Source organism: Odontesthes bonariensis, chromosome 2 (genome assembly GCF_027942865.1).
Source record: "Odontesthes bonariensis isolate fOdoBon6 chromosome 2, fOdoBon6.hap1, whole genome shotgun sequence".
Classification (NCBI taxonomy): Eukaryota; Metazoa; Chordata; class Actinopteri; order Atheriniformes; family Atherinopsidae; genus Odontesthes; species Odontesthes bonariensis.
In genome coordinates this window covers 23,324,244-23,352,018 of record NC_134507.1, presented here as the reverse complement: position 1 = coordinate 23,352,018, position 27,775 = coordinate 23,324,244, and the positions used below count along the sequence as shown (strand labels likewise).

The 27,775-nt window shown below is 41.0% G+C and overlaps 1 protein-coding gene across 1 annotated transcript; it reads left to right on the top strand.

Annotated features, from left to right (window-relative positions):
- mrps5 (mitochondrial ribosomal protein S5) lies at positions 1 to 27,456 on the top strand. The gene is made up of 12 exons (XM_075479927.1): positions 1 to 68; positions 3,167 to 3,319; positions 5,209 to 5,334; positions 6,551 to 6,664; positions 7,526 to 7,645; positions 10,672 to 10,706; positions 22,038 to 22,128; positions 22,629 to 22,675; positions 23,116 to 23,173; positions 25,227 to 25,289; positions 25,443 to 25,579; positions 26,940 to 27,456. Exons 1-12 carry the CDS (start codon positions 20 to 22, stop codon positions 27,162 to 27,164), a joined length of 1,218 nt encoding a protein of 405 aa, XP_075336042.1. The 5' UTR covers positions 1 to 19; the 3' UTR covers positions 27,165 to 27,456.
- Positions 27,457 to 27,775: the final 319 nt, after the last annotated feature.

Genomic DNA, 27,775 nt, shown 5'->3' with positions numbered 1-27,775 from the left:
GACCCCTCATAATTCCAACATGGCGGTGTCCGTACGGGTGTGCAGTGCCCTCCGCGTAACAATTGGAGGTGAATTTCCCCCTTTTTATCTTTAGTGGCATTATTAACATAGGTCTATGTGTACGCTGAAATATATTTATTGTATTTTTGCTGTGGAAGTGTGACTGTTTGCTTCCGGTCACTCGTGTGTACAAACGGGAAGAAACGTGCCGTCAGATGCTCGCAGTGCATGTCATTAAGAATAAGATTTAGATCTTTGAATTTTGGAGTTTGACTCCAGTATTTATTTAACTCGCTGGCGTCGTATCTGTTTTACAGGATGAGAGTTCCTCACTACTGTCAGTGCTTCTAATCATTGAATATATAATTCAACTGTTTTCACTAAAAAGACATTTACTTTAAGACATTTAACTAAGTCTCGCTTTCATCAAATAGAATAAGCCGTGAAACGTGCCTGTAGTTCCCCAACCAAACTGTTAAAGATTATTCAAGTTTAAGCCCATGAATATGTGCACTCTGTGGCCACCTTATTTCTTTCACATAAACAACAGCCTTTATTCTCTCTTGATTAAGTATAAATACTGCAGGTTATTACTCTGGGACAAGATTATTGTACTTTGCTTAAACTATTCCAAAAATTGAGACCAGGAGGAAGGAAGGAAGGAAGGAAGGAAGGAAGATAGATAGATAGATAGATAGATAGATAGATAGATAGATAGATAGGACATCTCTCTTAATTGAGTGGTTATTCTAAGGTCACGTTTTCCAATAGAAGCAAGAATGTATTATTATGTTTCATAATAATGCCTTTGGCCAGCCTTCACAAAGGGTTGTGTTTATGTTTTAATACTTGTTTTAAGCTCCTTCGATCTTTCCCCCGACAAGTACCCTCATATCAAATGTTAATCTGAAACATGACATCTTTTTATTATGGAACATGATAAAAATGAACCCAAATAGGAACATGAAAGCCCACCCCGTAAACTTAAAAAAAAAAAAAAAAAAAAAAAAAAAGAAAAGAGGAAAAGGACGACCATAGCTGCATTCGCACTGTAGGAACCTTTGGCAGTTCCTTTTAACCTTTTCAGGAACGGGGCCGTTTTATCCCGCATTCGGACATACAGGAACTTGGGACCATCGCCCTCAGTTCCTAGAACCATTTTAGCTCCTCCTCCGAGGTCGGGTCTTTTCATGGTTCTATAGAACACATCTGACGGAGGTGTTTGGTGGTCGGTAGCTACGCCCCTTGTCATGTTGTCACGGCTGAAATGTTTACTCATACGACACAGACACAACCGGCGCATGTTTAATAAGTTAAACTTACACGTGGTCTCCTTTGTCTGCGGCACTCTGCTCTCCTTCCTTCATGAATCGAAGAAGTATCGCCTGCGCTCGATCCTGACTCTCTCTGTGAGCTCTTCCAGCCTCGATGTTAGACGCCTGATGTGATTGTCCATGATTAATATCACCGTCATGCAGACCATGAACACGGTGGCCTCCCCGCTCTCCATATTAGCTTCTTTGAGGTGTTTTTTTCTTCTCTCCTTACTTTTCGCGGGTTTTGTTTTGTTTTGTTTTGTTTTGTTGTTTAACTTGGCGTTAAAGTAATACGTCACTGTCGCAGACGGTTGCGTCGCATCAGTCCCGACCTGGTCCCGACTCATGTGCGAATGCAAACTGAAACAGTTCCCCTGGGGAAGGACAGTTATTAGAACGAAATTCGAGGAGGACCGTTGTAAAATGAGAGACGTTTTGATTTTGTCCACTATTTGATGGGGAAGAGAATAAACAAACAGTGGTAGTAATCTTTGACTCCCATGTTTTCACTCAGCACACAACTAGGAAAAACTATATCAATTTCTCGTGAAATCTCAACTTTAAATTCCTCATTAGGCTTCACTGTTCTCTCTGAACAGGTGGGTATAAAACAGCTGTAAAAAGTCTGCATTTGTTTGGTTCACAATGTACAGGGTTCGTATGGTCATGAAAAACCTGGAAAAGTCATGGAATTTTAAAATGGTCATTTCCAGGCCTGAAAAAGTGCTTGAAAAAAATAAAATCGGAAAAGTCATGGAAATTTGTAACATTCATATTTTCAGGTCGTTCATTTATGCTGAGTTTGAAATAATGTATATGCTTTAAAAAGAAATACTCGCAAATTATAAGCAGGCATACGCTGAATACTACTGAAAAGTTTGTTGGCCATAGCAACCATAGACGGCCAGCAATCGGATAAACCAATGAAGTGAATCAATCCTGTGAAAGAATGAAAACAAGTGAATGAAACCTGCACTCACCCATTATGAAGTTAACTCTGCCAGCCCTTCCATAACCTGCTCAGCCAACTCCTTGACGTCGGGTATGGTTGCTAACGTTACGGCGGCTAGCATTAGCAACGAGGCTGCTAGGCTTGCTAAATCGGTAAGCATTGGGCTAATGAAGAAAGCTAGTCTTTTTAGCTACGTTATATTATCATCTTTCTTCTCGGCTATAACCTTTGTTTACGGCCACTGGCCCTAACCTGACGCGCTAGCTGTCAAATCACCGGAAGTTTTCACCGGAAGTACTGGCGCACACACAAAAGCTCTCTCCAGACATATCATTCTTTCATTCCGCCCAGATGAAATTTAATGCCACTCTTCGAAAATCGGCGAAATTTAAGACATTTTAAGACCTTAAAAAACGTATTTTTTATTTAAGACTTTTTAATACTTTTTAAGGATCCGCGGAGATCCTGTAATGGCGGTATGGACAGATCCACTTGAGGGATGGGGGCAGGGGGCGCAATCGTAACACGCACCTGCTTCTGAACTTGAATCTATAAATGTTTATTCTTTTAATCAAACTATTGTCTCTCATTCATTTGTGTCATTTGAGATAATACTGTATGCTTTGGAATTCTCATTGTTAGTTTTAATACAACATTTGATCACTTTTTGATGTATACACCGAGTTTTCACCAAATGTTTGGTCATGGAAATTTTGTTTAAAGTCATGGAAAAGTCTTGGAAAAGTCATGGAAATCTTTTGGTCAAAATGTGTATGAACCCTGAATGTAACATTGTGCTGACGTGTTCATAGCTGCGTATAAACCTGCTTGGTGTTACAAACACAGTGTTGTTTTTTTTATACATCCGTGTTTCTTGTGCTCCATGTCTCTCTTTCAGGGGCCTCATCGCTCCGTACGGTAGTGGGAGCCGTTCACATGTCCCACTTGACGAGCCGAGCCTCAGCCGCATCCCTCCAGAGACACCCTGCCTCCACACTGATCCCACCAACAACATGGCAGCAGACCAGACATGGCAGCTTCTTCAACAAGTGTAAGCTTACGAAAGTTACTTTAATCTCCCCTTTTCCAACTACGGCTCAAAATGAGCGAGTGTCTCCTCACAACGATAATGATTTTGCTTTTCTTAGATCCCATGATTAGCGAAGTCATTTGTCATGTCTTGTGTTGTCGTTGTGTAGCTTTTGCTACAAAATGGCTTTGTTGTTGTTAATTGAATGCTGCTTATGTGATGGAGTTGATACCTTAAATTTGTCTTTTTAACTGAATATTTTCAATTTTGGTAAAAAAAAAAAACAGCAGCAAAACTACACCCAGAAGAATAATACGATAACCAAGTCGAAAGAGCCAGATTGTAAAACACACAGGGAGCGTTTTAGAAAAGGCTTTCAGATCAGATTTATTTGTCATGCATACATGCATGCACATGAAATTTGTCCTCCGCTTTTAACCCATCCAGGTTGGCACCTGTTGACATGCACATGGTCACACACTCATAGAGACAGATGCCAACCTGGAGCGGTGGGCAGCTATTCGCACCGCCCGGAGAGCATGGGGGTACGGTGCCTTGCTCAAGGGCACCTCGGACGTGACAAGGAGGTGGACTGACACCCATCCAGCTGTCAGTTCCACCAATGTTTTTGAGTGGCGAGAGTGGGAATCGAACCTGCCAACCTTCTGGTTATTGGACGACCGACTCTAACCACTGAGCCACGGCCGCCCAGAGCCGCGCGAATGAATAGAGCGTTTAATGTATGTGCAAACTGATTTTCTCTTCAGTGAAGGCAGGTGTATGTAAGCAGCGCTCGTCACGTCGGGTCGATGATGGCGTGTTAAACGAGCATATACGAAGCTGTCAGAACTTCTTGCTGTGCCACTGCTTCACTTCCTGACCGCCTTTGTAATTGCTCTGCGTATTTTAAGTTTTACTCATGTGGAGGCTCTGCTCGAACATTTCTGACAGTAAAGCTTGGTGCCTGTCGAGGATCACAGAAAAAACAACTTATCACGTTATATTGACTCTTTTTCAGGAGCAATATGACTTTTAGCATTCAGTTTGTCACTGATTTTCAGAGGGGTCTAAATCTGGAGATATACTGCAGGTCCTAAACTGGGTCTGCTGTGTTGTATATCCACTTTAGAGCAACAGTACGAGTTTATTGGATTTTAATTACACTCCCAAGGAACTCCCCATATATCACTTGCTGGTCATTTTTATTTGTGGCCCTTGCAGGCCCCAGGATCCATACATTCTTAACACTGTTTTAGTGGTACCCCTGTTGTAAAATGGCTTTTCAATACATTTAGCTGTAAAACATTTGAATGTGCAGCAGTGGCGTGGGCAGAACAGACACAAATTTAGTGACAGCCCTATACCTTGACTTGTTAAGTTAAACTCTCTACTGTCAAGATGTAGCAGGTAAGAAAATGGAGTCAGGAGAAACTGAATAAGTTTCAATGCAGCAGAATTTAGGCAGTTATTTCATATGGGAAATTTTGTCTGGACTTTCAAGGAAAATTGTCTTTGTAGCTGCTTCTTTCAGGCATTTTCGTCAGACCAGCAATTGACACCCTCAAAAGTTATATTTCCCTATGATACGAGTCCAAGAAAAACACGGAACTTTTCATGTTTGAGGACATGGGGTAATCAGATATTGTTTTAAATGATTAATAGTTAAAGTAAATAAACAGTCGCAGATTTTTTTTTTTTGGAGCATCCAACCAGTAATTGATGCAGCTGTACAGGCTTTGATCTATAAACATTACAATATGTTAGAGACCAGAGGGAGCTGGCCAGATGTGTCACAGTCGATCCTTTTTCTCTTTGTTTTCTGTTTTTGTTTACATAGCAAAGAGACAAGATACTAATCTGACCTATTCGTGGGTTATTGTTTCCATGTGTGTGTGTGTATGTGTCCACAGTAACAGCAGAGGAGCTGTGGAAAGGTGTGTTGGCAGAATCTGGTGCCGGAGCCAGGAAGGGAAGAGGGAAGCGAACAAAACGCAGACTCAGGAGAGACCTGAATCGAGGGCAGATTATTGGAGAAGGTGAGACATCTTCTGTGTCTGTTTCTTTTACACTTTGCATTGAGTTTCTCTTGAATTCCTAGGGTGACGTTGAGGGTAAAGCCATTAAAAACTTTAGTTCTCTTCAAAAATGTTCAGATTTGGTTGTGTACATCATTTTCTCTGCTCAGAAATGCAAAAATGTATCTTCCTCTGGTGTTAATTTGAGCGCTGCTACTCAGATTTTGGAACTTGTGTGTCAAATGAAAGCCAATAAGGAGCCGATGGACTTGACACACTAGAATATTCATAACTAAGTTTTGATTTATTCATTGCACTGCTCTGTGAAGGAGATTAATTCACTCTGCCTGCCCTCTTTTCCCTATTTTCAAGTAATTTCTTCCACTTTTCTTTTTAACGAGTCTCGCACTCTGAGCCCTTCTCTTTCCTCTCGTTTGCTTTCATTTTTGATGGAAGGGGACTTGTTCACCTGTCTGCTTGTCTGTTCTTGCTGGTGTGAAAGTCTGGCATCTTTGAAATACAGCTTTAAAATGCCAGTAGAGAATGGGAATCATTGTATGAAATCTCTGTCAAACACACAACCAAAGCAAAGACAGATCAATGAGATCGTCGTCATGAGAGAAACGGAGAGGAAAGAAAGGGATGGAGCAGGTCAAGAGTTAGTTAAAGGTGCTGTACAGAGAGAAGCAAAACAGCTCTAACCTAGAAATGTAACTTTTCCTGATGTTTTTCCTCTCTCATATGTCATGCGAGGACTTACACGAGCAGTTCTAAAGTAATAAATTGGACCTGCACATTTTCACAAAGGTACATTGATATATAACCTGTGTGAAAAAGTTATGAATGATACCAATATTAATGCATTCATGCTATGTGATCGCCCACAGATAATTCAGTAACCTTAATTCTATTGTTTTGCTTCCAAGTTGTGAAATGAAATGTCTCACATCGTTTGAGATCTGATTTCAGTAGAAATGTTTGACTCCACAAGTGCTGCCACTTCTGTAAAAATAAGGTATCTGTTAGGGGTCTTTTAAGCATGGTCAAAGCAAATAACATTATGCTACTTTTGCTACTTCTGCCTGTGTTCATTTTTCTTGAATTTGCCTCACACAAAACAAGAAATATATATATATATATATATATATATATATATGGAGCAGGTTAGTCGACCAGAATATTTTCTTAACTGTTTTTTTTTTGTATTTTCTTTCCTTTCTCTGTCTTTAACCTACAGGTCGCGGTGGCTTTCTGTGGCCTGGTCTGAATGCTCCGGTGGTGAGGGACGGTACCTTGCAGAACATGAGCCGAAGAGGCGATGCCGAGCAGCAGGAGGTCCGAGCTGAACTAGGTACAGACACACTGACACTTTACTTTCATCTGCTAACTGAATTGTACGGAGCCCCTAAAGGGATATGGAGGGATTTTTTTTTTTTTTTTTTGCGAGATGTCGCAAAAAAATTTTTCCCACGTCAGTGAACCGGAAGTAAAACAGACACAGCGATTTCAGATGTCTCTCACTTATGTCAAAGCCATGTCTACGTGCAAGAATGGATTTGATGTCTTTATATGTTAGGCCAATACTAAAATACAAATCAATAAACTTCTCCCACAGATGATGGGTAGGCTCCTCCATCGCTGTGTCTGTTTTACTTCCGGTTCACTGACGTAGGAAAAAAACTTTTGCGAGATCTCGCAATACTTTTTGTGAGATCCCGCAAAAAAAAAAAATCCCTCCATGTCCCTTTAGGGGCTCCGTAGCTTTTGGAATCAACACAAGTCTGTATTGCCCTGATTTTCATCCAAGCCACTGTAATCACAAATGTCAGCCAATCGTCTGGGAGCATCAGCAAAGCCAAAAAGAATCACTTACTGGAAAATAAATCACCTTTTTGTGAGCTACCAGGAGGAAACAGTTGGGGAAACGAGGTCTTCATTTTGATAAATGGAAGCACCGCTGGCCTCTCACCCAATGACAGCTCAGAGGGCTCCAGCCCCCCCGCGACCCTGACTTGGATTAACCGGGTATAAAAAATGAATGAATGGATAGATGGATGGATGGAAGAAGCACTGGTGCAAGAAGCTGCCAGTTTGTCCCACTGTGATCTAAATTGTTAATAGTAATTACACGGCTGATCTGACTGTGAAAAAAGCACCTTTCACGTGTTGTGCTCCTGAAAATCAGCTGTTTTCTGGTTGTGTTTTTCTGCAGTGCGTCAAAGGGATGAGTGGGAGAAGAAGAGGAAGATGAAGGTGAAGAGGGAGAGAGGTTGGACAGGGAACTCCTGGGGGGGCATCAGCCTGGGCCCCCCTGACCCAGGACCCAATGGAGGTAAATTACACCAAGACTCTCACACAGTGTTGGAAATGGAATGAGCTGCCAAAGAGAAATGTGAGTGATATGTTGAATATTGTTTTCTTTTCAAGATTTCTGACTAGAAAAAAAAAACTTGATACTGAAAACAACCCTAATGTAAAAACCTCTATAGTCGACCTACAAAAAAGAAAAAGAAAATGTTGTCCCGATGATCTAGACTGTAATTAGGCCTGGAGAAAAGTCCGACCAAAACACAAGCATCTCCACCACACCCTGAAGCAGAAATATGAATCTGGCCTCAGTGTAGCCTGGAGGAACAACAATGAGTATAGATGATGACAGAGCAGGCCTCAGAGGCACAGCTCCTTCTGAGACGGATGCACTAAATGGCTCAGGAGGACATAATGATAACTGTAGTGATGGAAGAAGAGGAGATGGATGAATCAGTAGAGGAGTAAAACAGGGTTTGCTGCTGTGTGCGGGAGAGGAAGAGTGACAGGTCAGTATTTGAGCCCATTAGTACTGATGAAGATGAGGCTCTGGCGAAAGTGTCAAGTGGGAACGTTTCCTTATTTAGAAGGACATTGATTTCTTTCTGTGCTTTCTTGCTTTCTCTCTTTCTCCCCCAGTTTTTTTTTCTTTGTCTTGCTCATATTTCTCTCCACCATTTTGTTCCCCATCACTTTATCTGTTTATCTCTTTCCTCCCACACTTCATTTTTCTCTAAATACCCCAAATGAACTTATTATCTCTCCATCATAATGTAGATTCATGAGATTAGGTCTGGGCAGGATACCAACTTTATTTATACCAGTATTTTTTCAAACAAGGTATGAAATAAGACGATACCGTTCATACTGATACAGTCTAATGCTGGCCGTGTCCTCTGTAAAGCTTCCTGAGTATTTCTCCTGACAGCGTGGCCCTACTCTTGCTCTCTGTATAGTCTTTATACGCAGTATGTAAATACAGAATCTGTAAATACTCTGCATTTGTCAACAACATGCTTAACACTAGCTATAGCACGTAAGCTTCACGGATGCTGCTACAGCTTGGTTGAATGCTGATTGATTGAAAGTTAGCTCGAGCGGGGAGAGATCAACAGCCGATTTCATAACAAGGAAATTGTTGCAACAAAAATAATTTCTATGTATAGCAAAGAAGCGCAGTTGAAAGTCTCCAACAGCAGCTTTACTGAGCGCAGTCTTCATTATTTAATACTTTGTTTCACTCCAACATTAAGCAGATGTTTGTCCAGTTTGACTTGTCTTTTTCAAAGCAAAGTAAAGCTAAAGCACCAGCAACAGCACCAACGCATCCAAAGAGCCACCCAAAAGTTCAGATTATGCCACATCTTTCTGATGCTGCTGCCAAGTGACAGTAAAACCATTTTACATGTAGATGTGTATTTGCAAAGCATCATCCCAGAGGGGTAGATAATGCTCGATGCATTATATGTGCGATATGAGTATGTGTGTGTGAAAGAGTGTGTGCAACTTCTATTGTTGAGGTCTTTGAGTGAGAATATGTGTAAATGCTGTCCATTTGCTGTATAAAATGTTTTTATTAGGGGCCTTAATGGGTCTGTATTTTAAGTCACTGACCCGTACAAACCACATTTATGGAATCACCAGTCTAATAAAAACTGCTTAAAGTTTGAGGCATCAAATTAAAGACAGTTTTTCTTTCACCACTGTTTCTACCACACACAGACAGGATTTCACAAAAAACAACGTCCTGAAACTTTAGTGTCACATATGAGAAGAATATAATATCATTCATCTTACACTCATCTGAAATAATTCTCTGCTTAAATATGTGAAACATATTACAACATATCACAAAAGTTGGGAATTTGAAAAAGCACAAAAATCTAGTGTTAATTTACAGTTTTTGACCTATAGTCGGCATGCAGTGCTTGTTCTTTGGTGAACCCAAATGGAATGCAGCCATCGTTAGTGCTATTAATCATCTCTTCCTTTCGATTTTATGTCAGTAACTTTTTCTTTTTCTCCTTTTTTATACTTCTTCTGTGCTTTTCATATGACTGCCAGCTTCATTATGAAGTGCCCTTCAGGGACAATAAAGACCTGCTGCAGTGTAATTATTTTAGGTCTCAATTGAGGCTTTTAACGTAGGCATTGAAAATGTCAAGTTTGAGTGATATTGGAAATGTTTCTTTTCCATATTGTCTGCCCAGCCTCATCTAACTGGAGAATTATGACTTTGGGTTGAAAGTTGAATGTTATATTGTATTTTGAACAGTCTGTGAAGCCCACAGGGATACATTACAAACTCTGAGGAGCATCACAAGCTAATTGTTTCTGATTCACTGATGGAGCTGCATCTGGCCTCCTCCTCCCAGCCTCATTACGTGTTTAAACCCTGGGCATTGCTGGAATTAAGTTGAGTTTGTTTACCTCAAACTGCTGATGGATTAGAGACGAGGCTTGATATTTTCTCTTTTGCTCTCGTCTTGGTTCTCAATTTCCCTTTCATTTCCCCCATCTAGTCTGTCCCCGATGCCAACAAGTTCTCATTAGACCATGATATATGCTCTTGAACACGTTTGTGCACACGTTATCTGCCTTTTTCTCTCACAAACACACAAACACACTGTGAATGTAATATGCAGAGAGCTATAACTCGGCTGCTTGTATCTGATCAGGTTGGGTTTCATACAGATGGTTCGTTAATATCCCAGGTGAGACATGACTGCGTGCGTGCGTGCATGTGTGTGTGTGTGTGTGTGTGTTTTCTCCTTGGAGCCTCTGTGTTAGCTCTGCCAATGTTTGTTTGTAATTGGTTCAAAGTGAGCAGGTTGCTGTTGGGAGAGTAACATCCTTCAGAGGTCACTGACAATGGAAAGTGCAGACTCGTTACGCTGCTGCAAGGGCTTCTGGGTATTTGTTACGCCAGCAGGAGCCCGGTTTAATCTGTTTATAGTGTGTGTATATGTGTGTGTCTGAGTCTAAACGTGTTTGTATTGTAAAGCTTTTTTTATTCAAGCTTGTTTCTTTTTTCTTTTTTTCTGTCAACAGAAACCTACGAGGACTTTGATTCACGTGTCATTGAGGTGAGACTTTCTCTTTCCCTCGACTAGATAAATCACCAACATATACACACACAGCTACAAGCCCCAGTAACCGTCTTCGTGTATTTTACTCCTCAACAGCTAAAGAGAAAACTCAAAGTAGTGAGAAAAGTTTTGCATTTAAAAAAATCTAATTTGTCATCTCAGTACAGTTTTAATTAGGAAGGATGTTTTTGGACAGCTGAAATGAAACCCTTTCACTTAATCTTTACAGATAACACATTTTTACTGCTTTATTATTACAAGACTAATCTATCAGAGCCTGTCACAGCTTCTCATTATCCAACTTTATATTGTTCATTATGTTGCTATTTAAAGGTCAATATTAAGCATCCTGCTGGATCTTATCACTCCATGCAAATGGAACAGGAACAAAATCATGGCAGCACTGATGGGAAAAAGAAATGCCACGAGCTTAATGTTTGATTTTTGTGCCATCCTCTTACTCAATTGTATTTAACAGAGTGAGGCAGCAAGAAGCTTCACAGTGTAGGAAACGGTTCTGCAGAATCTCAGAGAAGTAGAAAATCCTTTGTATTCCTCAGTCTCTTTGTTTTCAGCAATGCTTTATTCATGATTCACTTAAAGCGAACAAAAAGAAAGATTTCATTCTGTACCAGCAGAGTCCTGATTTCAGAATCTACTCAAGTCCGCTGTGTGCAAAGAAAGCGTATTAAACTTGAAAGTAAACTGTTTATATGCTTCTGGAGCTTTTATATTTAAAACATACAAATGCTGTTGGATGATTAGTAGGAGTTTATTTTTCTGGATATTGCCAGCTGATGCACATTGATTGCAAAACAAGCTTTTCAATAAGAACATAAAATCCCACATAAAATTAAATGAGAAATACAGTGTTTAATATCCATTTGAAAATTGGTGCTATCGGACTCCATAGGTCATCAGGTGATGGGTTATGTTGTTTTCTGCTCGGTTAGAATTCACTGGGAGTTTGGTAATGTGCGTTGGTTAACACCTGTACTCATAACTTTCTCAGCTTCCTTCATCTCTGGGTGATGGTGGAGGATGTGAGCCCAAACATTTGTTCAGATTAAAGGAGTCATCCTTCTTTCCTGGAGCGTTGTAGTCAATCCAAAGTGTGCTCAAACGCTCGCCTTCGCTGAAGATGAGACTGGCTGTATTTCCCACTCAATTTCTTGCTGCTAAATATAGAAATACCAACTCTAAAAGCTAATTTTAGCAGCAACTAACTTGAATCCTGATGCCTGCTCAACATTATTAAGACATTGTGTTTATGGAAGTCTGAGGAGAGCTGCAGTGAGTCAACTTTGACGAACGTTCTGTTCGTCAAAGTTGGAAAAAAAAAAAAAGACAAAATAGCAATTGTTTTCAATGATAATGTTACCAGACAGATGGTTTAGTCGAAGAATAGAAGAAGCCATGAATGTTAAAAAAAATTTCTTTAAAATGAGGTAATAGTCTTCGGCAGGTCATATCAAAAGCATAAAATGTAGCATTTACATCCCTTCACTGACAGCTTTGCCCCCATTCACACTATTTCTCATGGAACCACAGCATCTCACAAGATGGCAACAACCGGAGTCAGGCGGTTCAGTGGCCCATGTGACCTCAGACGAGTTTAAATGCCTGTAACTCATCACCAGTCAGTCAGAAACTGACGAGTCTCAGAAGAGTGAAACGCGCTTAAGTCCAGTTACCCTCCATTTAAGAGTCAGTTTTATCCAGTTTGTGTGTGTGTGTGTGTGTGTGTGTGTGTGAGGAAGGGATAAGATACTTTGCATGGACAGTTCATTTAGATTCTCTGTATGTCATGCTGTATCTCACCTTAATTCAATTAGTGGTAATGGACCCTATTGAACTAATGGAGGGAGTGGAACAAGGTCACATGCACAAACGTTCCCAAATGTGCGTGTGCGCCCCTCTCGCACGCACTTTATCGTGCAAGGAGATCAGCTCATAAAAGCCTGTACATTATTCATGACGTTGGAAAACTGATTTTCATTAAACTCCAGTTTAACTGCAGCTCACATATATATTTCATGTTTGTGCCTCTTGTGTGCATTTCTTTTACTTGATAATCGTTTCTTACTCTGCCTTTTTCCACATGTATTTATTGTCTGTTCCATAAGCACATGATAGTACAAAGTGCGTGGGGGTGTGTGGGTGTGTGTGTTTGTGTGTGTGTGTGTGTGTGTGTCAGTTTGGTAGTCTTCCCCAACACTCCTGCCTGCATAAATAAGAGTGGTGTCACAGACATTAGACTTCCCCCTAGAAACCGACAGACACTTTTATGGTGCCATCGTTTTCTATAAATACACCCTCTGTGGGTGAGTTTTAGGGGTGTGTATGTGTGCGTGTGTGTGTCCACTGCTATAAATTCAGGCCTAATGAAATGGAAGAGGCTTACCGGAATAAAAGGCTTGTCTCCCAAGGACGTTGCGGCTGCATTAGTGAGCACATTGAGCAGGAAAGGGAGAAAGAAAGGGCCGAAGACAAAGTGAGAGGTGGAGCAAAAGTTGGGAAAGTGAGCTGGGAAATGGGAAGATGAGAACACAGAAAGTAATAACCTTTGGAGAATCTGTGTATCGCTTCATTTTCAAATGGGAATGCAGAATTGGAGATTGGAAAAACCACCAGTGATAACCAAGAAAGTCATAAATAGACAAAGTGATTTATAGAAATGTATAGAATTTGATTGATAGATAATGTGTTTTATTTGTATGACCAGAAAGACGCTGACTTCTTTGTGTGTTACACTGTGTTGGGCGTGCAGCAAATACACTGGATGAATTAAACCCATTGTTTGAGGATGGCTTCCTAAAAGCTGAATATTTTACCGAACAACTTGACAAAATTAAAATTTTCAATTAATGTCTTTATTTGTCAGCCTTTGAAGAAACTATAAGTTTGAAAAGGAAACCTTTGGCAGTGGTTCCTGCAGATGCTCGACTCTTTGTTTTTAGCTCCTTGAGTCATGACGGAGCAGTTTTTACAGTATTGCAGGCGTCATCATCTTAATGATGGTGGTTTGTGTCATCAGGAACTGTCTTTATTTTTAGGGTGTGCCTGGTCTGCAATTTTATAAAAGTCGATGGTATTTTCCAATTTAATGGCTCATTTATGGTAGCACACAAATATCTGCTTTCATCAATCTCACCCCAGGCAAAGTGAAGGATTTTGGGCAGGCAGCTAACTCAGACAGACTCAAGCTGGATTTACAGTTGACGCGTCTGTCACGGCGGTGGCGGATCGTGACGTCAAAATGACGTTTCAGGCCTGGCGCTTCCCTTGAAAAGACGGCGCAGCGCGTTGTCGTGCACCAGTCGATTTTTGTAACTTGGCGGCGCCAACAACGACAGACCGGATGGACCAATGTGAGACCAGGCTCAGTCAGGAGGTGCGTTTGTACAGCAGCTGTACGAAACTGCAGTGAAACAGCACAGGGAGCACGGGGCAGAGATTGGCAGAACTTTGGGGAAAGAGGGAGAGTTCTGTAAGAAGCTACGGGACAGATGCGTGAAGGCAAAGAAGAGGGCAGAGACTCTGTTGATGCCGGGGGCTTCAGACCTTCACCTCTATTAACTGAATTAAAAAATTAAAATGATCCGAATACTGCAGCAGCATCATTAATTACAGTATTCTTGCTCTTGACAGGGGCATCGTTTTCTTCTCCACTTTCGTGGTTGTAGAGTAGCGGTAACCTTCACGTAGCAGCGCCACCTCTGTGACGGAGAAGATTGCAACGACTGGCGCATCGACTTGCGCCACTATATATTGCGGGCACGAAATCGTGACGTCATCAACACCGCTCGCGCTAGCAGACGCTGCAACCATGCTAGAGCCTTCAGACATGACGCTCAGTGTAGGTTGAATGCTGATTTGTTGGAAATGTGCTGACAACACTCAATTTCGTCACAAAGAGGGTGAAACACTAAAGTTAATAAAGAAGAAGCACAGACCGTGTCTGTTCACTGTCCTTTCCACAGCAGATCAAAGTTAATGGTACAACATCAGCACACAAACACAACTAAGAGTATCCTACACCTCAGATAGTTCCACAGATTTCTATCGTCTGCCCCCCAAGTGGCAGCAAAACACTACAACATGTAGATGTTTGTTGGTGGATGACGCACAAACACAGATGTTCCACATGAATTGCAGGAACAGAGTTGTCCCAGAAGAACTTTGCATTGTGACGGCGATCAATGTTATTCACCTCAGCTGTCAGCGGTTTTAATGTTGTGGCTGAGAAAAAGTGAATATGTCATATTTTCATTTGTGTAAACAAATGTTTTGGATATCTTTGATACTGAGTGATTCTTAGAAGAGTTCTGGAGTGGCTGCTCCTCCTTTTTAGCTGCATTGTGTTGGACAGAGCAGTGTCACTGCTCTCTTCAGCCTTACAGTAATCCTTACATCAGGATTAAACCTCACAGTGCGCAACCTGAAAAGAGTTGAAGGCATGCGAGGACATGCACAGAACATGTACACCTTGATGTGCAGTTTGATCCAATACAACATCACCACATCCTACAGGCTCAAAACTTTCCAGCGATTTTAACCGCACGCATCTGGCACTCTCACAAAGAAGTGCGTTGAAAGTGAGAGGAAGGGAAGACAGAGAGCTGAGATAGCGGTAAAAACAGGTGGAGAGTCGGAGTGAAACAAGATAAAAGTGATGTTCATGGCCGCCCTCCAGATTCAGCGGCCACTTGGACAGGACTCAGTGATTTCATTAACAGAGATGGAGCGTCGTCAGCGTCAGAGCAGGGTTTTTTTTTCCTTTTAACTTTTTTCCTCTCATCTCCTTGAAGTCAACAACCTTGAAAGTTTTGTTCAAAAGTAAACAGCAAGTAGACAGCAGGCTGGATAAGGGCAGCTTTGCAAGAACTTTCAATTGGATTAGACAGCTTTAAGCAGCCAAGTGGAGCTCAGCAAGGCGTGAAGTGAAAGTTTACAGAAAAGCTTTATTGATGATGATACAACCTGGTCAACGTTCATTTTGTCTTTCATCTGTATTTACAAGTTTAAAAGATATAATTCTCCTGCTAGAAAATTGTCAGAGTACATGAGGACGATTTGGACTTAAATATACAATTTAATACAGAAGCATTTCATATCTTAAATCGTTATCTCATTGAGAAATAAACACTTGGAGCTGCACATCAAACAATAATCTACGAGCTTGTATGAAATGTAGAACAAGAGTCCTAAATCATTTTTTTATGACCCAGAGTGTTCCATCTGGATCCACTGAACACACATCCAGATGGTTGCTGTTGACTTGCTTTTTAGGAACACCAAATTTACTTAAGACATTGAGTACATACTGACTGATGGTAGATAGAATTGAACAGATTTACAGGTGCAGATTTTAGCTTATGATATAGCCTTGTAATTGTATCAACAATGAAGCTAAATTGCACACAAATGGTAGATACAGTAAATTTACATGTGTTCAAATGAATAGAAAAGTCAATTTATCCCAACTATATACGCAATTATGCCTTTTAACTCTGTCATTATTCTCAAGAACGACGTACGTGCACTTTAGACAAAAAATGTCTTCTACTTGTATTCTCTTGCTCACCCACACAGTCATGCACATGTAGACGTGTGAGTCATTTGCATGACTGATACGCACTTCCTTGAGCCAACATGACTGTTGTTTTTCTGCTAATAAGCTTCCTTTGGATTGCTTGTCCTATTATACGGAAAAGTCTTTTATCTCGTTTTCCTCATCTTGATCAAATCTGACAACAGAAGGTGAGGAAAAGTTCAAGTTATTCAAATACGTAAATTAAGGCAATTTGGGATTGTCAAAATCCCAGAAATGCTGCGGCTTTTTTCAAGTGAATGCTAACCGATTTCTAATCTAGTTTTATCTGTAATGTTTGGAAACAGATGTTAATTTTTTTTATTAAACTGGAGATGAAATTTCTACCATTATATATGATCAGTTCCACAGGTTTAAAATGGAAATCTATTCCAATTCCTTGAAGTGGTTTGTCTATAATTGGACACAATGGGCCTCGTGTTTAAAAATCAGAAAGTACTTGCACATGTATATCCACATGTATGAAACCGTTCGTTCCTGATGCTGTTAAACCTTTCTTTAGAAATCCCAACGAACATGAAATTTGAGCACTTGCACGAGCCAGTAGCCCTGTCCTTGGTTGCCCTAAAAAATGACAATATAAAGTACTATAACACACCCCGCCTGTCACTGATTGTCCAGTCAACTCTGGCAAATCCTGCTGCAAAGAACAAGAGGAATTTCACAGAGTGTGAAAGCAAAGTGCTGATGACAGAGGCAGAAGCCAGGAAAATGTATTTGGTTGTTTATCCTTAGGATCAGTAACAAACAGAAAATCCTGACGTGGCAGAATGTCAAAGTCGCAGTTCGTGCCGGCGGCTCAGAGATGCACAAGTGAAAAAATGAAAAGGAGTCGTCTGACGTCAAAGTGGATTTAAAGAAAAGGTTGACTGATGTACAGGAAATCCGAAGCTCATGGCACATGAAGAGAGGCTGGCCACTATTTCACTGCTAAATTACCAATGAAAAGTTACATTTAGAAACACAATGCATTAGGAATTGTCATAGATCATGAAGCATAACTAAGTAGACTAGTGAGTCTGGCACCAGGAGGATGCCACCACAAGTCCATGTTCTGAACTCTTTCTATCACATCCTAACAAGGCTTTACAGCTGCTTCATTTGTGAGGGGCATGTCTGCTATGCACAGGTGGATATGTGCGCCTCCTGTCATTCATCTCTGTGCCTTAGCAGCTGCGCAGTCCCTGACATATTGTGCCCAAGCCACATGAACAGAGAAACCTGTCCAGTTTACTTGCAATAAGGTTGTGGTTTGGAGAAAAAACATGTCAGCTGTGGGAAGTTACATTCAGCAGCTTTTCAAGACGAGTCATGGATAATACGGATGAAATTTTTGCCTCCAGTACAAGGATAATTAATCTGAAAAAGATGTTGCCAGGTGGACTTTGGCTTTCTGATGTTTAATGAATCAGTTTAGATTATCAGACGGCTTTTGAGATATTGCGCAGGAACTGGAGTGGAAACATTACTTTGGCGACTTCAGAGACACTGCTTTGTAATTTGCCGCTGGCAGCTGATAGGAGACAGCTGGAGACGTTGTGTGACTCCCGCGCACACTCATGCCATGACCATTTTCATACCAAACTGTGTGTGAAAACTGGCGTACATAACTTTGTGTACGTGAAGCCCCGGCCGGGTCTCTATAAGTCATCAGTGATAGAGCTAATTTTAAGTGTTGATATTGTCACGAGAGCACAAAGTTTCTCTTCCTATGTGCGTTGTATCTGAACTCTTTGGTTCAATATTGCGACAAATCCCCTGACCGTAGGCATGTGTTATGGGCATTTCAGTCCCTCCACATACTGAAATAGAAGAATTTCAGTAAGATTACAGAAAAATCGCTACGACACCACAGCAATTCATGTGGATGTCACACTGAAAAGGCAGAGTTGTCTGGTCAACCAGCATTTAAACTGTGACACTGATCACAGACAAACTGCCGCAGGGCCTGCCAGTTTGGCTTAAATAGTTATCAATTAGATCCGCACCACAGAAGCTGTATAGAGTCTGGCTGTTATAACCTAAAGGAGGCAAACACAGAAATTATGTAAGAGTGGAAAGAGTACATAGCTGTAAGAATCGGTTCAGTGATGCACAAAACTTGATTTTTTAATTTTATGTAGTTTATTAGGTAGAAAGTCAGTAACATGTCTTTCAGCGTTGCAGGAAAACTTAAAATCCAAATCACAGAAATGATCTGTGGTAATGCAACAGCAAGTCAGAGAAGTCTTTGGCATTGGCAGCATTTTGTGCTCTCACTGTGCCTTCTGGTTCCGTGTGGTGAAAACTCCTCCCCTGCACTGCAGCATATAGACATGTACAGACAGGGAGCGCGCGGCAACAGATTGAGAAAATAACAGATTAAACAGAAGCGAGAGCGAGCTAGAAGCATCCTCCCACTACCGTTCTGTCGCTCATCCGACTGAGAAAAACTCAGCCCATCTGCTCTGCTGCTAACGCTACGCCAAAACTGCTGCATCCTCACCTAAATTGACAAACGCTGCCCGGAGCTCAGCATCACCGGAGGCGCCTGCAGCAGTAGCCACAAGCCACACTGAAACACGAGAATTAATAACTCGCTGGATTTTGATTTGCATAAACAGTGTCTGAGATGCCAGCTGGTCTGAAACTTTGCAGAGTTTCCTTCTCCTCAGACACACACAAACCTGACAGCAAGAGAGAAGACACAGTAGCTCCCAAAATTCAAGCATACTGCCGTGTATACATATTTTTTACATTCAAGCTATAAGAACACCCACAACATACTACTTTTACTTTTAACAGTATTATGCTTATTGATTTAGAGTAGCACAAAATATGTAGATTTGTGTAAAATATGAAAGCGTGTGTGCTTTTTTTTGTGCTTGCTGCTACCCTGACCCCAATCCTTCTGCTGTGGCCCCGCAGACAGATTATAAACTGTACTGAAATGTGTTTGTTGTGTAACTAGTGAAGCTGAAGGCACGTCTAGACTTTGAAGTTCCCTCACATGAAATTCAGCTCTTCTCAGCCACTTTCGTTCTCTGACGGAGACGAAAGCGTCAGCGCAAACCGTGATTTGTGGCCCTGATAAGCCCCCCAAAAGGCCGCTGGTGGTCCATGTTCGAGGTGCTCAAAGAGAAACGCAACAAAATAGATAGAAACGGACAAAAAAAAGACACTTTGTTCAAATTTAAGTCCTTTATGTCATGACTTCTTTTCTTTTCTCTAAGATGTTCTATCAGAAAACGAGATGTTGAATGCTTTACCTCTACAGGGGCTGGTGGCAGCTTCCCTCGGAGTTTCCCCTTATCGGACAGTGGGCAGCAGGGAGATACCTGTCTGTAAACTGTCTTTTGAGGTAGATTTTGTCTACAGTGAAAGATGATGGTTAGCTGGATGATGGTTTACTTTTGCAGTTCAGATCTTTTTGCCTTTGTTTTAGGTGGTTTTCTCGCCACTTTCATGGAAAACATGCCGCACTGACCTTGGCTTGTAATGGAAGTCGTTCAAAGGTCATCATGGCTTTATGTTAAAATATGTTAATCCCATTTATATTGCTGACGTATAGTTCTTTTTTAACTAAATTAAAAATGTATCGAAAGAAAATTGTAACAAAAGCCAGTTGATCAAAAAAAACAAAGAAGAGAAACAAGTGTAGCTGAAATCTTCAGAGATTCCCATAAATGCAGTTGGTTGTTGTCTTTGTAGCTTGGCTACAACTGAGCCAATGATGTCACATGCACCGTCAGTGTGGTTTTAATGCTAACTGTTTACTACAAGCAATTGTTATCGGCACTTTGTGACGTAAGATGGACGTGCCTGTGCCTATTAAGTGTAGTCTCATATCTTTTGGCCTCACTCATTCACTCTTAATGTCGATCTTGCCCATTTTTTCTCATTTACAGACAATATCAGTAGTGGAAGCTTTAATATCTACAAGATAACAAAAATCCCATTTGGTTTGCTGCCCTCACAGCAAAATCAGATAAATATTTGATGTTTTTATTACGGATCCTGAGGGCGCATATAGAAACCAACTGAACTTTTTGATTTATTAATGAATGCTGTGCCATTTCCTGACTTTTATTCCAACCTCAACCACAATTCCTTATTCGTGTGGAAAGATTCCTGCACCGTCAGATGAATGCTCTTTTCTCTTTCTCTTGTTCTCACATCAACAAAGACGATTTAGCGCAACAAATGGCACCGCACACATCCAACATTCAGAAGAAGCAAAGTAATCACAAATATGTAAAACAGTGTCGCAAAGGAAACGTTAAACTCACAGCTTCTTTATTAACTCAGATTCAGTCGTGCGTATCCTCTGTGTTTGTATGGTTAGTGTCTTGCAATCGATATTAATAATAGTTTTGCTCAAAACCGTCGCCTTAAATCTGTTTTATGCTTAAAGCTCAACCGATCAATATATTGAATGAGCAGTGGATCGGTAGAGGGGCTGTTTGTGATGAACCAGCAGATAATTGTTTCTGTGTTTTTGGCCACACTTTTTGTATTAAGCCATAAAGCTCCAATAAACCCACAACAAGCCTCTGTCCCAGCAACACGCAAACAGCTAAAGAGCCTGAGTTCATGGGACACAAAAAGCAGCCTAAAGCCAGAGTTAAAAGCCCATTTTTGCTGTGTTGTATATAAATGTTAGTGATCCCAAATGTGTACGACAACTGTAAAAGTCTAGAAATGCAAAATGTGAAGACAAATTTTCCAATCAGCTCTGTAATTATCCTAATGAACTCCCCCTAATGAGCTCATCTGTGTAACTGGCCGTGTTCTGTGCATCACTGTGACATTGAGCAGCTCTCTCGACTTTGTGGTGAATGTATTAGCATCTCTTCCCACTCTGTGTTTCGGGTAGATGTGTGTATTTTGTGTAGTTCATGAAGTTTTTTTGGAGTCAGCAGTTTGCTCATCTGCTTCTGAGACAACAAACACACTTCATATTCACTCGCTCCACATTCTCTTTTGCATCGTGTTTTCTTTATATTTGCACGAACAGTCACACACTTGCACGGAGTTCACTCCTTTGAAGTTAGCTATTATCACCTTAGAACAGCATGTTCAAAAGGCACAGACCTTTCACCGTCACCTCATCTTTTCTTTATTCATTTCCTCACACTGGCTGCACATTGCTTGTCCACGCAATCAAATTGTTTCACTTCTCCCCAGAACGGTTTTGTGTGTAAAGGGGCAATACATCTTATTTTTCTTCTCTCCTTCTTTCTCTGTCCCCGTTTTACCCTTATTCTCTTTTTCCTCTTTCCTCCATCTCTTCTCTCATTCTTCATCCTTCCCCTCCATCACTTACCGGAATTCTTCCCTCTACTTTCTCATCATCTCCTGTCTTATTTTTTCTCTTCCTCTCCTCCGGCTTTCCTTTTTTCTTCTTTCATCTCTGTGGTGTATCTATGCTGCCCCCTGATGTTTCAGTGTCACATTACAGGAAGTTGATTGGCCCTTGTGGTTGCGCGGGGTAGAACAGAAAGCAAGAGGAATGCTGTTGCCTCTGTTCAAAAACCGATTGATCATGGAAAACTGGGGCTTACATAGACCACACACTCTGCAGATCTGTAACAAGCACACATTGATTTCTTTTTGTCAGTTCAGACAAATCAAAGCTTTGGTCTTTAGTGACTGAAACAAAAAAACATTTGAGTGTCAACTTTTTCTACACAGGTTTCTAATCTAATCTCCAATTTCTATTTTTTGTTTTTTAGGTGAAGAGTGTGTTCAACATGACTGCCAAGGAGGGCAGAAAGAGGTCCATCAGCTGTCTGGTCGCCGTGGGAAACGGCAACGGAGCTGCAGGTTCGATTCTTTGTACAGTAAAGTGTAAAGACTCCAGAAACGACTCTTATTCTTAAGTCTGCGTGGATCATCCGGCTTCCCACTAACATAGATGTCAACCTAAATTGATTTGCACATTTTAACTGTGAGTTTGTTGAAAATAGCTTTATCTCTAAAGTCTCTCAGGCTGTGCAGATGTGAGGCTTTGACAGTCTTCACACTCTTCAGAAGTGAGCGGCAAAAAGAGAGAAATAAATCCTGCGGAAACTCACACTCCTGAGGTGCTTTCTTCAGCCTCTGCTGAGTGTGGCAGGGCTGCTTTGTTTCAAACAGATCAGTCCTTATCAGCTGAAAGCCTCTTAATCACACGTTTCACAGCACTGAAAGGTGTGATTTCTGCCCCCAGTCGTTACAGTTTGGGAATGCGTTTTGTTCGTTTATGAAGAGACGACACTTTAAACTTTGCAGTTTCCCACTGTGCTGTCAGAGGTGTTTCTAATCCGACCTTCCTTCCTCTCTAGGCTTCGCTTTAGGTAAAGCAGCAGACAGAAACACAGCTCTGAGGAAGGTACGGCATAAACTATGAGCCACTCTTTGTGTCAGTGCTGTATGTTCAAGTGTTGAATTGTTGTGTTTTGACTGTATTAACTGTTGCAATTCATTGGACTGAATTTGTTGTTTTATTCATAAAATCCACTGATAAATACTAAATTAGTTAAGTCATGATGTGGATTAATTAACTTAGATGGATGTGATTAAAATGTATACAAGGATTTATAAAACAAATGTCGTTAAATTTGACAAAATAAATTAATCATGCAAAAACTCTATCCACCTCATTGTAGTGCTTTATTATCGAGTTCATAGTTTTTCTGCTAATAACATATTATGGAATGATTTAACCTATCAGCATTGATTGCTTTTGCTTGGGCAGTCATTAATCCTCTCAGCTGAAATGCTCTGATAATAAAATGCTACCTGTCCGTATGTGTGTGATGTGACCTGCAGGCCAAGAACCGAGCCATCCACTACTTGTACTACATAGAACGTTACAACAACAAAACCAGTAAGTTTCTCCTCTTTCCCAAACTTTGTTCTAATGCTATATACTCCTACAAAGATCACAGGTCGGTGGTTAAAGGATTGAATTACTCCATGTATTCATCAAAATGAGTGCAGAGGACATTGAATGGTCATTTTAAAAATGATTTTCATTTAAAGAAATTAATTAATTTGCCTTAGCAAATTCAGAACTCTTCATAACTAATTTCACCCAGAACTGTCCCATAATCTGAGAGTGAATTGTTTAAGTGTGGCCCGTATTATCCTTTCTGCCATTACAAAATCTCTAATTAATACATCTGTGTATGTCACAGAGAAAGCCCTGAAGTGATTGGACACTTTTAACTGGAACGCAAATTCAGAATCACGTTTTGGTTTGGTGCCGATCCAAATCTAACAGGTTTTTCTGAAGTGAGTCATGTGGCATTTACTTTGGGGAGAACTTTAATGGCACTTCATCTCCAGAATGAAGGGCCACTAAAAGTATCCCCTCCGTCGTACTTTCACTCTCCTGGTTTCCCTCCTTTCATCACCTTCACTCCACCTGCTCGTGCTCACACAGGTGACATAATCTGAAAAATGGTTTTGTGAAGAAAGGAACGGGATTTAAAATGCACCTCTTGTACTCTTTTGCTGTAAAGCTCCATTTGGCTTCTTGTGCCGCTGCGGGAGAGCAGCGTCAGAAAGATTAATGTGTGTGACTCATCGGCCTCCACCGCGCCCACCGGAGGAGAAAGTTAGCTTCCTGCTTTGGCCCGAAACCAGACAAGGCGTGTGTGTGTGTGTGTGTGTGTGTGTGTGTGTGTGTGTGTGTGTGTGTGCGTGCGTGCGTGCGTGCGTGCGTGCGTGCGTGTGTGTGTGTGTGTGTGTGTGTGTGTGTGTGTGTGTCATCCTGTATCTCCACCCAGCTGGAGTTCAGCACGGCGGTGCATTTAATTTTTGTAGGTTCAGCTCTCTCTCTGTGCGACCATCTGCAACTTGTTTGTGTGATAGGTTGTTTGTTTACTTCATCGTCTCAGTTTCTCAATCATATTTCAACACTGATTGCTTCTAAATCATTTTCACTCTGTCATATTTGTGGCTCCCTTTTTTTTTATGCTAACCAGAAGTATTTAAACAGTTTAGCCCAACTGTTGGTTTTATACCCGGTGGCATAACTGCAAAAGTGAATGGTTTTGCTTAGAGATTAGTTTTTAAATATTTACAAGACTTCTTTTAGTTCTGCAGAAATGAATAATCAGTGTGAGCTCATTTCCTTTTTGTCGACGTCAGTAGATTTTTAATTCAGTGCTCCAATTCCTAGAATATAAAATGGTTATAAAATGAGAGTTTTTCCTCTGTGCTTTCTGCTCTGACTTTATCTCTTTATCATATGAAGCTGGACCTCCTGGAATCATAACGAATGTCCGGTCCTACTGTGTTTGAGTCAGCTTGGTGAATGTCTATTAGACCATGAATAATAATTAAAAAAAAAAGATTTCTTCACTCAGCAGGATGCATCACCCGAGAGCCAGAAACTCTTTAATATACTCTTATGTAACTCTTTTGTCCCTTATCCACCATTCGTTCATATTTTGCAAAATTTCCTCCTCTGTGTTATGGGAGCGTCCTGTTGCAAAAACGAATTCTTTCAGTGTTGAATTCACACCGGGTGTGTTATGAGGACGCAGGAACGGCATTGAGTGAGTTGTTTTAAATTGCTGTGACAGAAGAACAAGATTTTAACCTGAAGCCACGAAGCTGGCAACACACAGCTCTCGCTGAAGGGCTGAGTGCGTCTGAATAAGTAATCAGCCACAGCTGCTGCAGCGCGTGGGCGACACTCACACGTGGGAGGACATCTGGTGGGCAGGTAGAGAAACATGAGACCTGAGGGAGAGCTGGAGAAAAGACGCATAGCAAAACAGGAGCCTCCGATTGGAAAAGGCACAAACACGTGAAGCCAGTTCGACTTTCTCCATTCATTTTTATTATTTATTGCTTCGGTTGTTTCTTCCATCTGTTTCTGCTCTGCAGGCTGTGAGTCTAATGCAGCTGCTCCTTTCTTTTCCCAATAGTTTATCATGACATTGAGTCCAGGTTCAAGAGGACAACTCTGTGCATGAAGAAACAAAACGAAGGTACTTTTATGCATGTATCATAGAGGTCAAGTCAGTATGGAGTTTCATATGCTTCCCTGTTTGAGCAGTTCTGATGTGGTACACCAGCAAACGTCACATTGTTGACCCCCGGTTATATCAACGACCTGTTCTGCCTTCCATTTGTCTTTTCAGGATACGGTCTGCACTGCCACCGGGCGGTCATCACCCTGTGTAAGCTGATCGGCATTAAGGACATGTACTGCAAAGTGGAGGGATCAGTCAATCTCCTCAACATCACCCGGGCCCTCTTCACTGGATTAGCCAATCAGGTGAGGACACTTTGGTGTGGTGGGAGGCATCAGAATTTGGTTTTAAAGTCTTTAAAATCTCATGATTGCTCTTGCACAACACAGTATGTCTCCTCTACATCAGTGCATTAAAAAATCAATGAGAAACTGTTTTTTTGTGGGATTATAAATTGCAATTCAGTGTAATTTTCTGTGATACGATTGAAAATATTGATGGCTCGTCCTGCATCCAGGGACATATACTTTGTGTCCAATGAAACAGTCAAATTATGATTCTCAGTAGAGCCACTAAAGGATGGTGGGCAGTGCTTGATCGGGCCGGTGGAGCTGCCCAATCAGAGCAGACTGAGCTCTTTGGGAGGGAACCGGCTTCCTAAGCTTCTGTTTCTACAAAAACAGTCTGAATACGCAGAAGAAAATAGATCTTTGTGAGCCACTTAAAAGCAATTTTAAGTTTTGGTAGAACAAAACTCCCGTTTTTTATTCTGTTAGTAAAAAGTTGGAACAAACAGCAAAACTACATCCAACGTTATGATATTTGGTAGGAAGATGAATTGTGATTAAACTGATGAAGAATTTGCTAAATCATCAACAAGATTTGAGATTTTGTTTGATAAAAAACTTACAAGGAACATCCATTTTTTCTGAAGCAAGGTTTGTGATTATCAGAAAAAATTTAGTTTCTTATTGTTTCTTATCGTATTCTTACTTTATAATATAGTCTAGTTTACCCATATTTCACTCCATGTAATGTGGGATTGGCTGCTAAAACAGAAATATCTAGCTTAGCTGCTCAATGTGTCAGTTGTTTGTGGCAGATATTTGGCAGGTCGTGTTTTCGAAAACAGTGTAGGTGTCCATTTCACACACACACACACACACACACACGTGGAGCATGTGTGTGAAAGCAGCACAGTCACTTTCAGAAAGTCCCAGAAACAGTCTGACGCAGCCAGCTCCTAATCTGATGCAAGAGAATTGTGAGCAGAGGGAATGTCTGAAGCCTTTGAACCATCTGGCACCACTCTCATAGTCCATTAAGGGCCAGAAAACCAACACAATCATCTGCAAGTCACTAAGAAGACTGATACGGACCACATTTAAGGGATAATTTTATGCATAAATTATGTAAAGGAAATGGAAGATTTATACTCTTCCTTTCTCTTTAAAGATTTATCTCCAGCATTGTTTCGTCATTGCGGACCCTTATACACTAGAGGCTTTACTGAAACTGAATATAATTCTCCTCACCTTCATCCCCTTTTCCTTCTCCACCATCAGACACACCAAAGAAGATTTACATATATATGTATATATTCACTTTGAATTTTATGTCTCGCCAACATCTTTACTCTTGCACACCTCTTCTGTCACCCTGTAGCAAATCCACCAGAAACTGTCCGACAACAAGCAGCTTCATGTCGTGGAGTTTCAGTCCAACCGAGGCCTGCTGCCCATGGTGGTTGCGAGTCCTAAAGATGGAGCACGTCCCAACCCAGAATCCACGGATGAGATCCCCAACACCAGGCTGCACTGGGACGACGTGCGAGCCGCGCAGGGATACAAACGCTCGATCTGGGCTGGTGTCAAACGCACCATCTGGTAGATCAGAGAGCAGGACAGATGGTTGAAGTGACTGAAGCCAGGAGTGTTAACTCTCAGGAAGTCAACTTTCTGTTAATGATCAGTTTGTAAATGTCTGAATTTTTTGGTGAACCGAGGGCTAACTGAAGTTAATAAATGTTTCTTGATATAATGGAATCTTATTTGACATAATTCACCAGAAATGCAATGAAAAGGCCAAAAGTTACATTAAATCCTATACCTCGTGGTCAGTGTGGATATGTTGCATAATAGACTAAATACTTATGAAATAAAGTATCATTCTGCAACAATCATCGTGTCATTTAACTTTCTTTTTTATTAGATAATACAGCCTTTATGAGGCCTTAAAGCAACAGTCATGCGGTGGAGTCTGCATGGACTCAGTTTAGAGACCAGAAAAGCCTTTTGTCAAATCATTTAAGTGAGGCTTGAACTCACAACCTCAGCGTTGCTCTGCAGTGTACTGCCTTTAGCTTAGCTTTTGGAAAAAGCTCTCACTTTCACCTGACTAAATTCTAAGCAAACTGATGGAAGAATGTGTTTTCTAACATGGTTTGCATCTCTTTTCTCTGGTGCTCAATGTACAGATCAGAGTTAAACCGGTCTATGGAG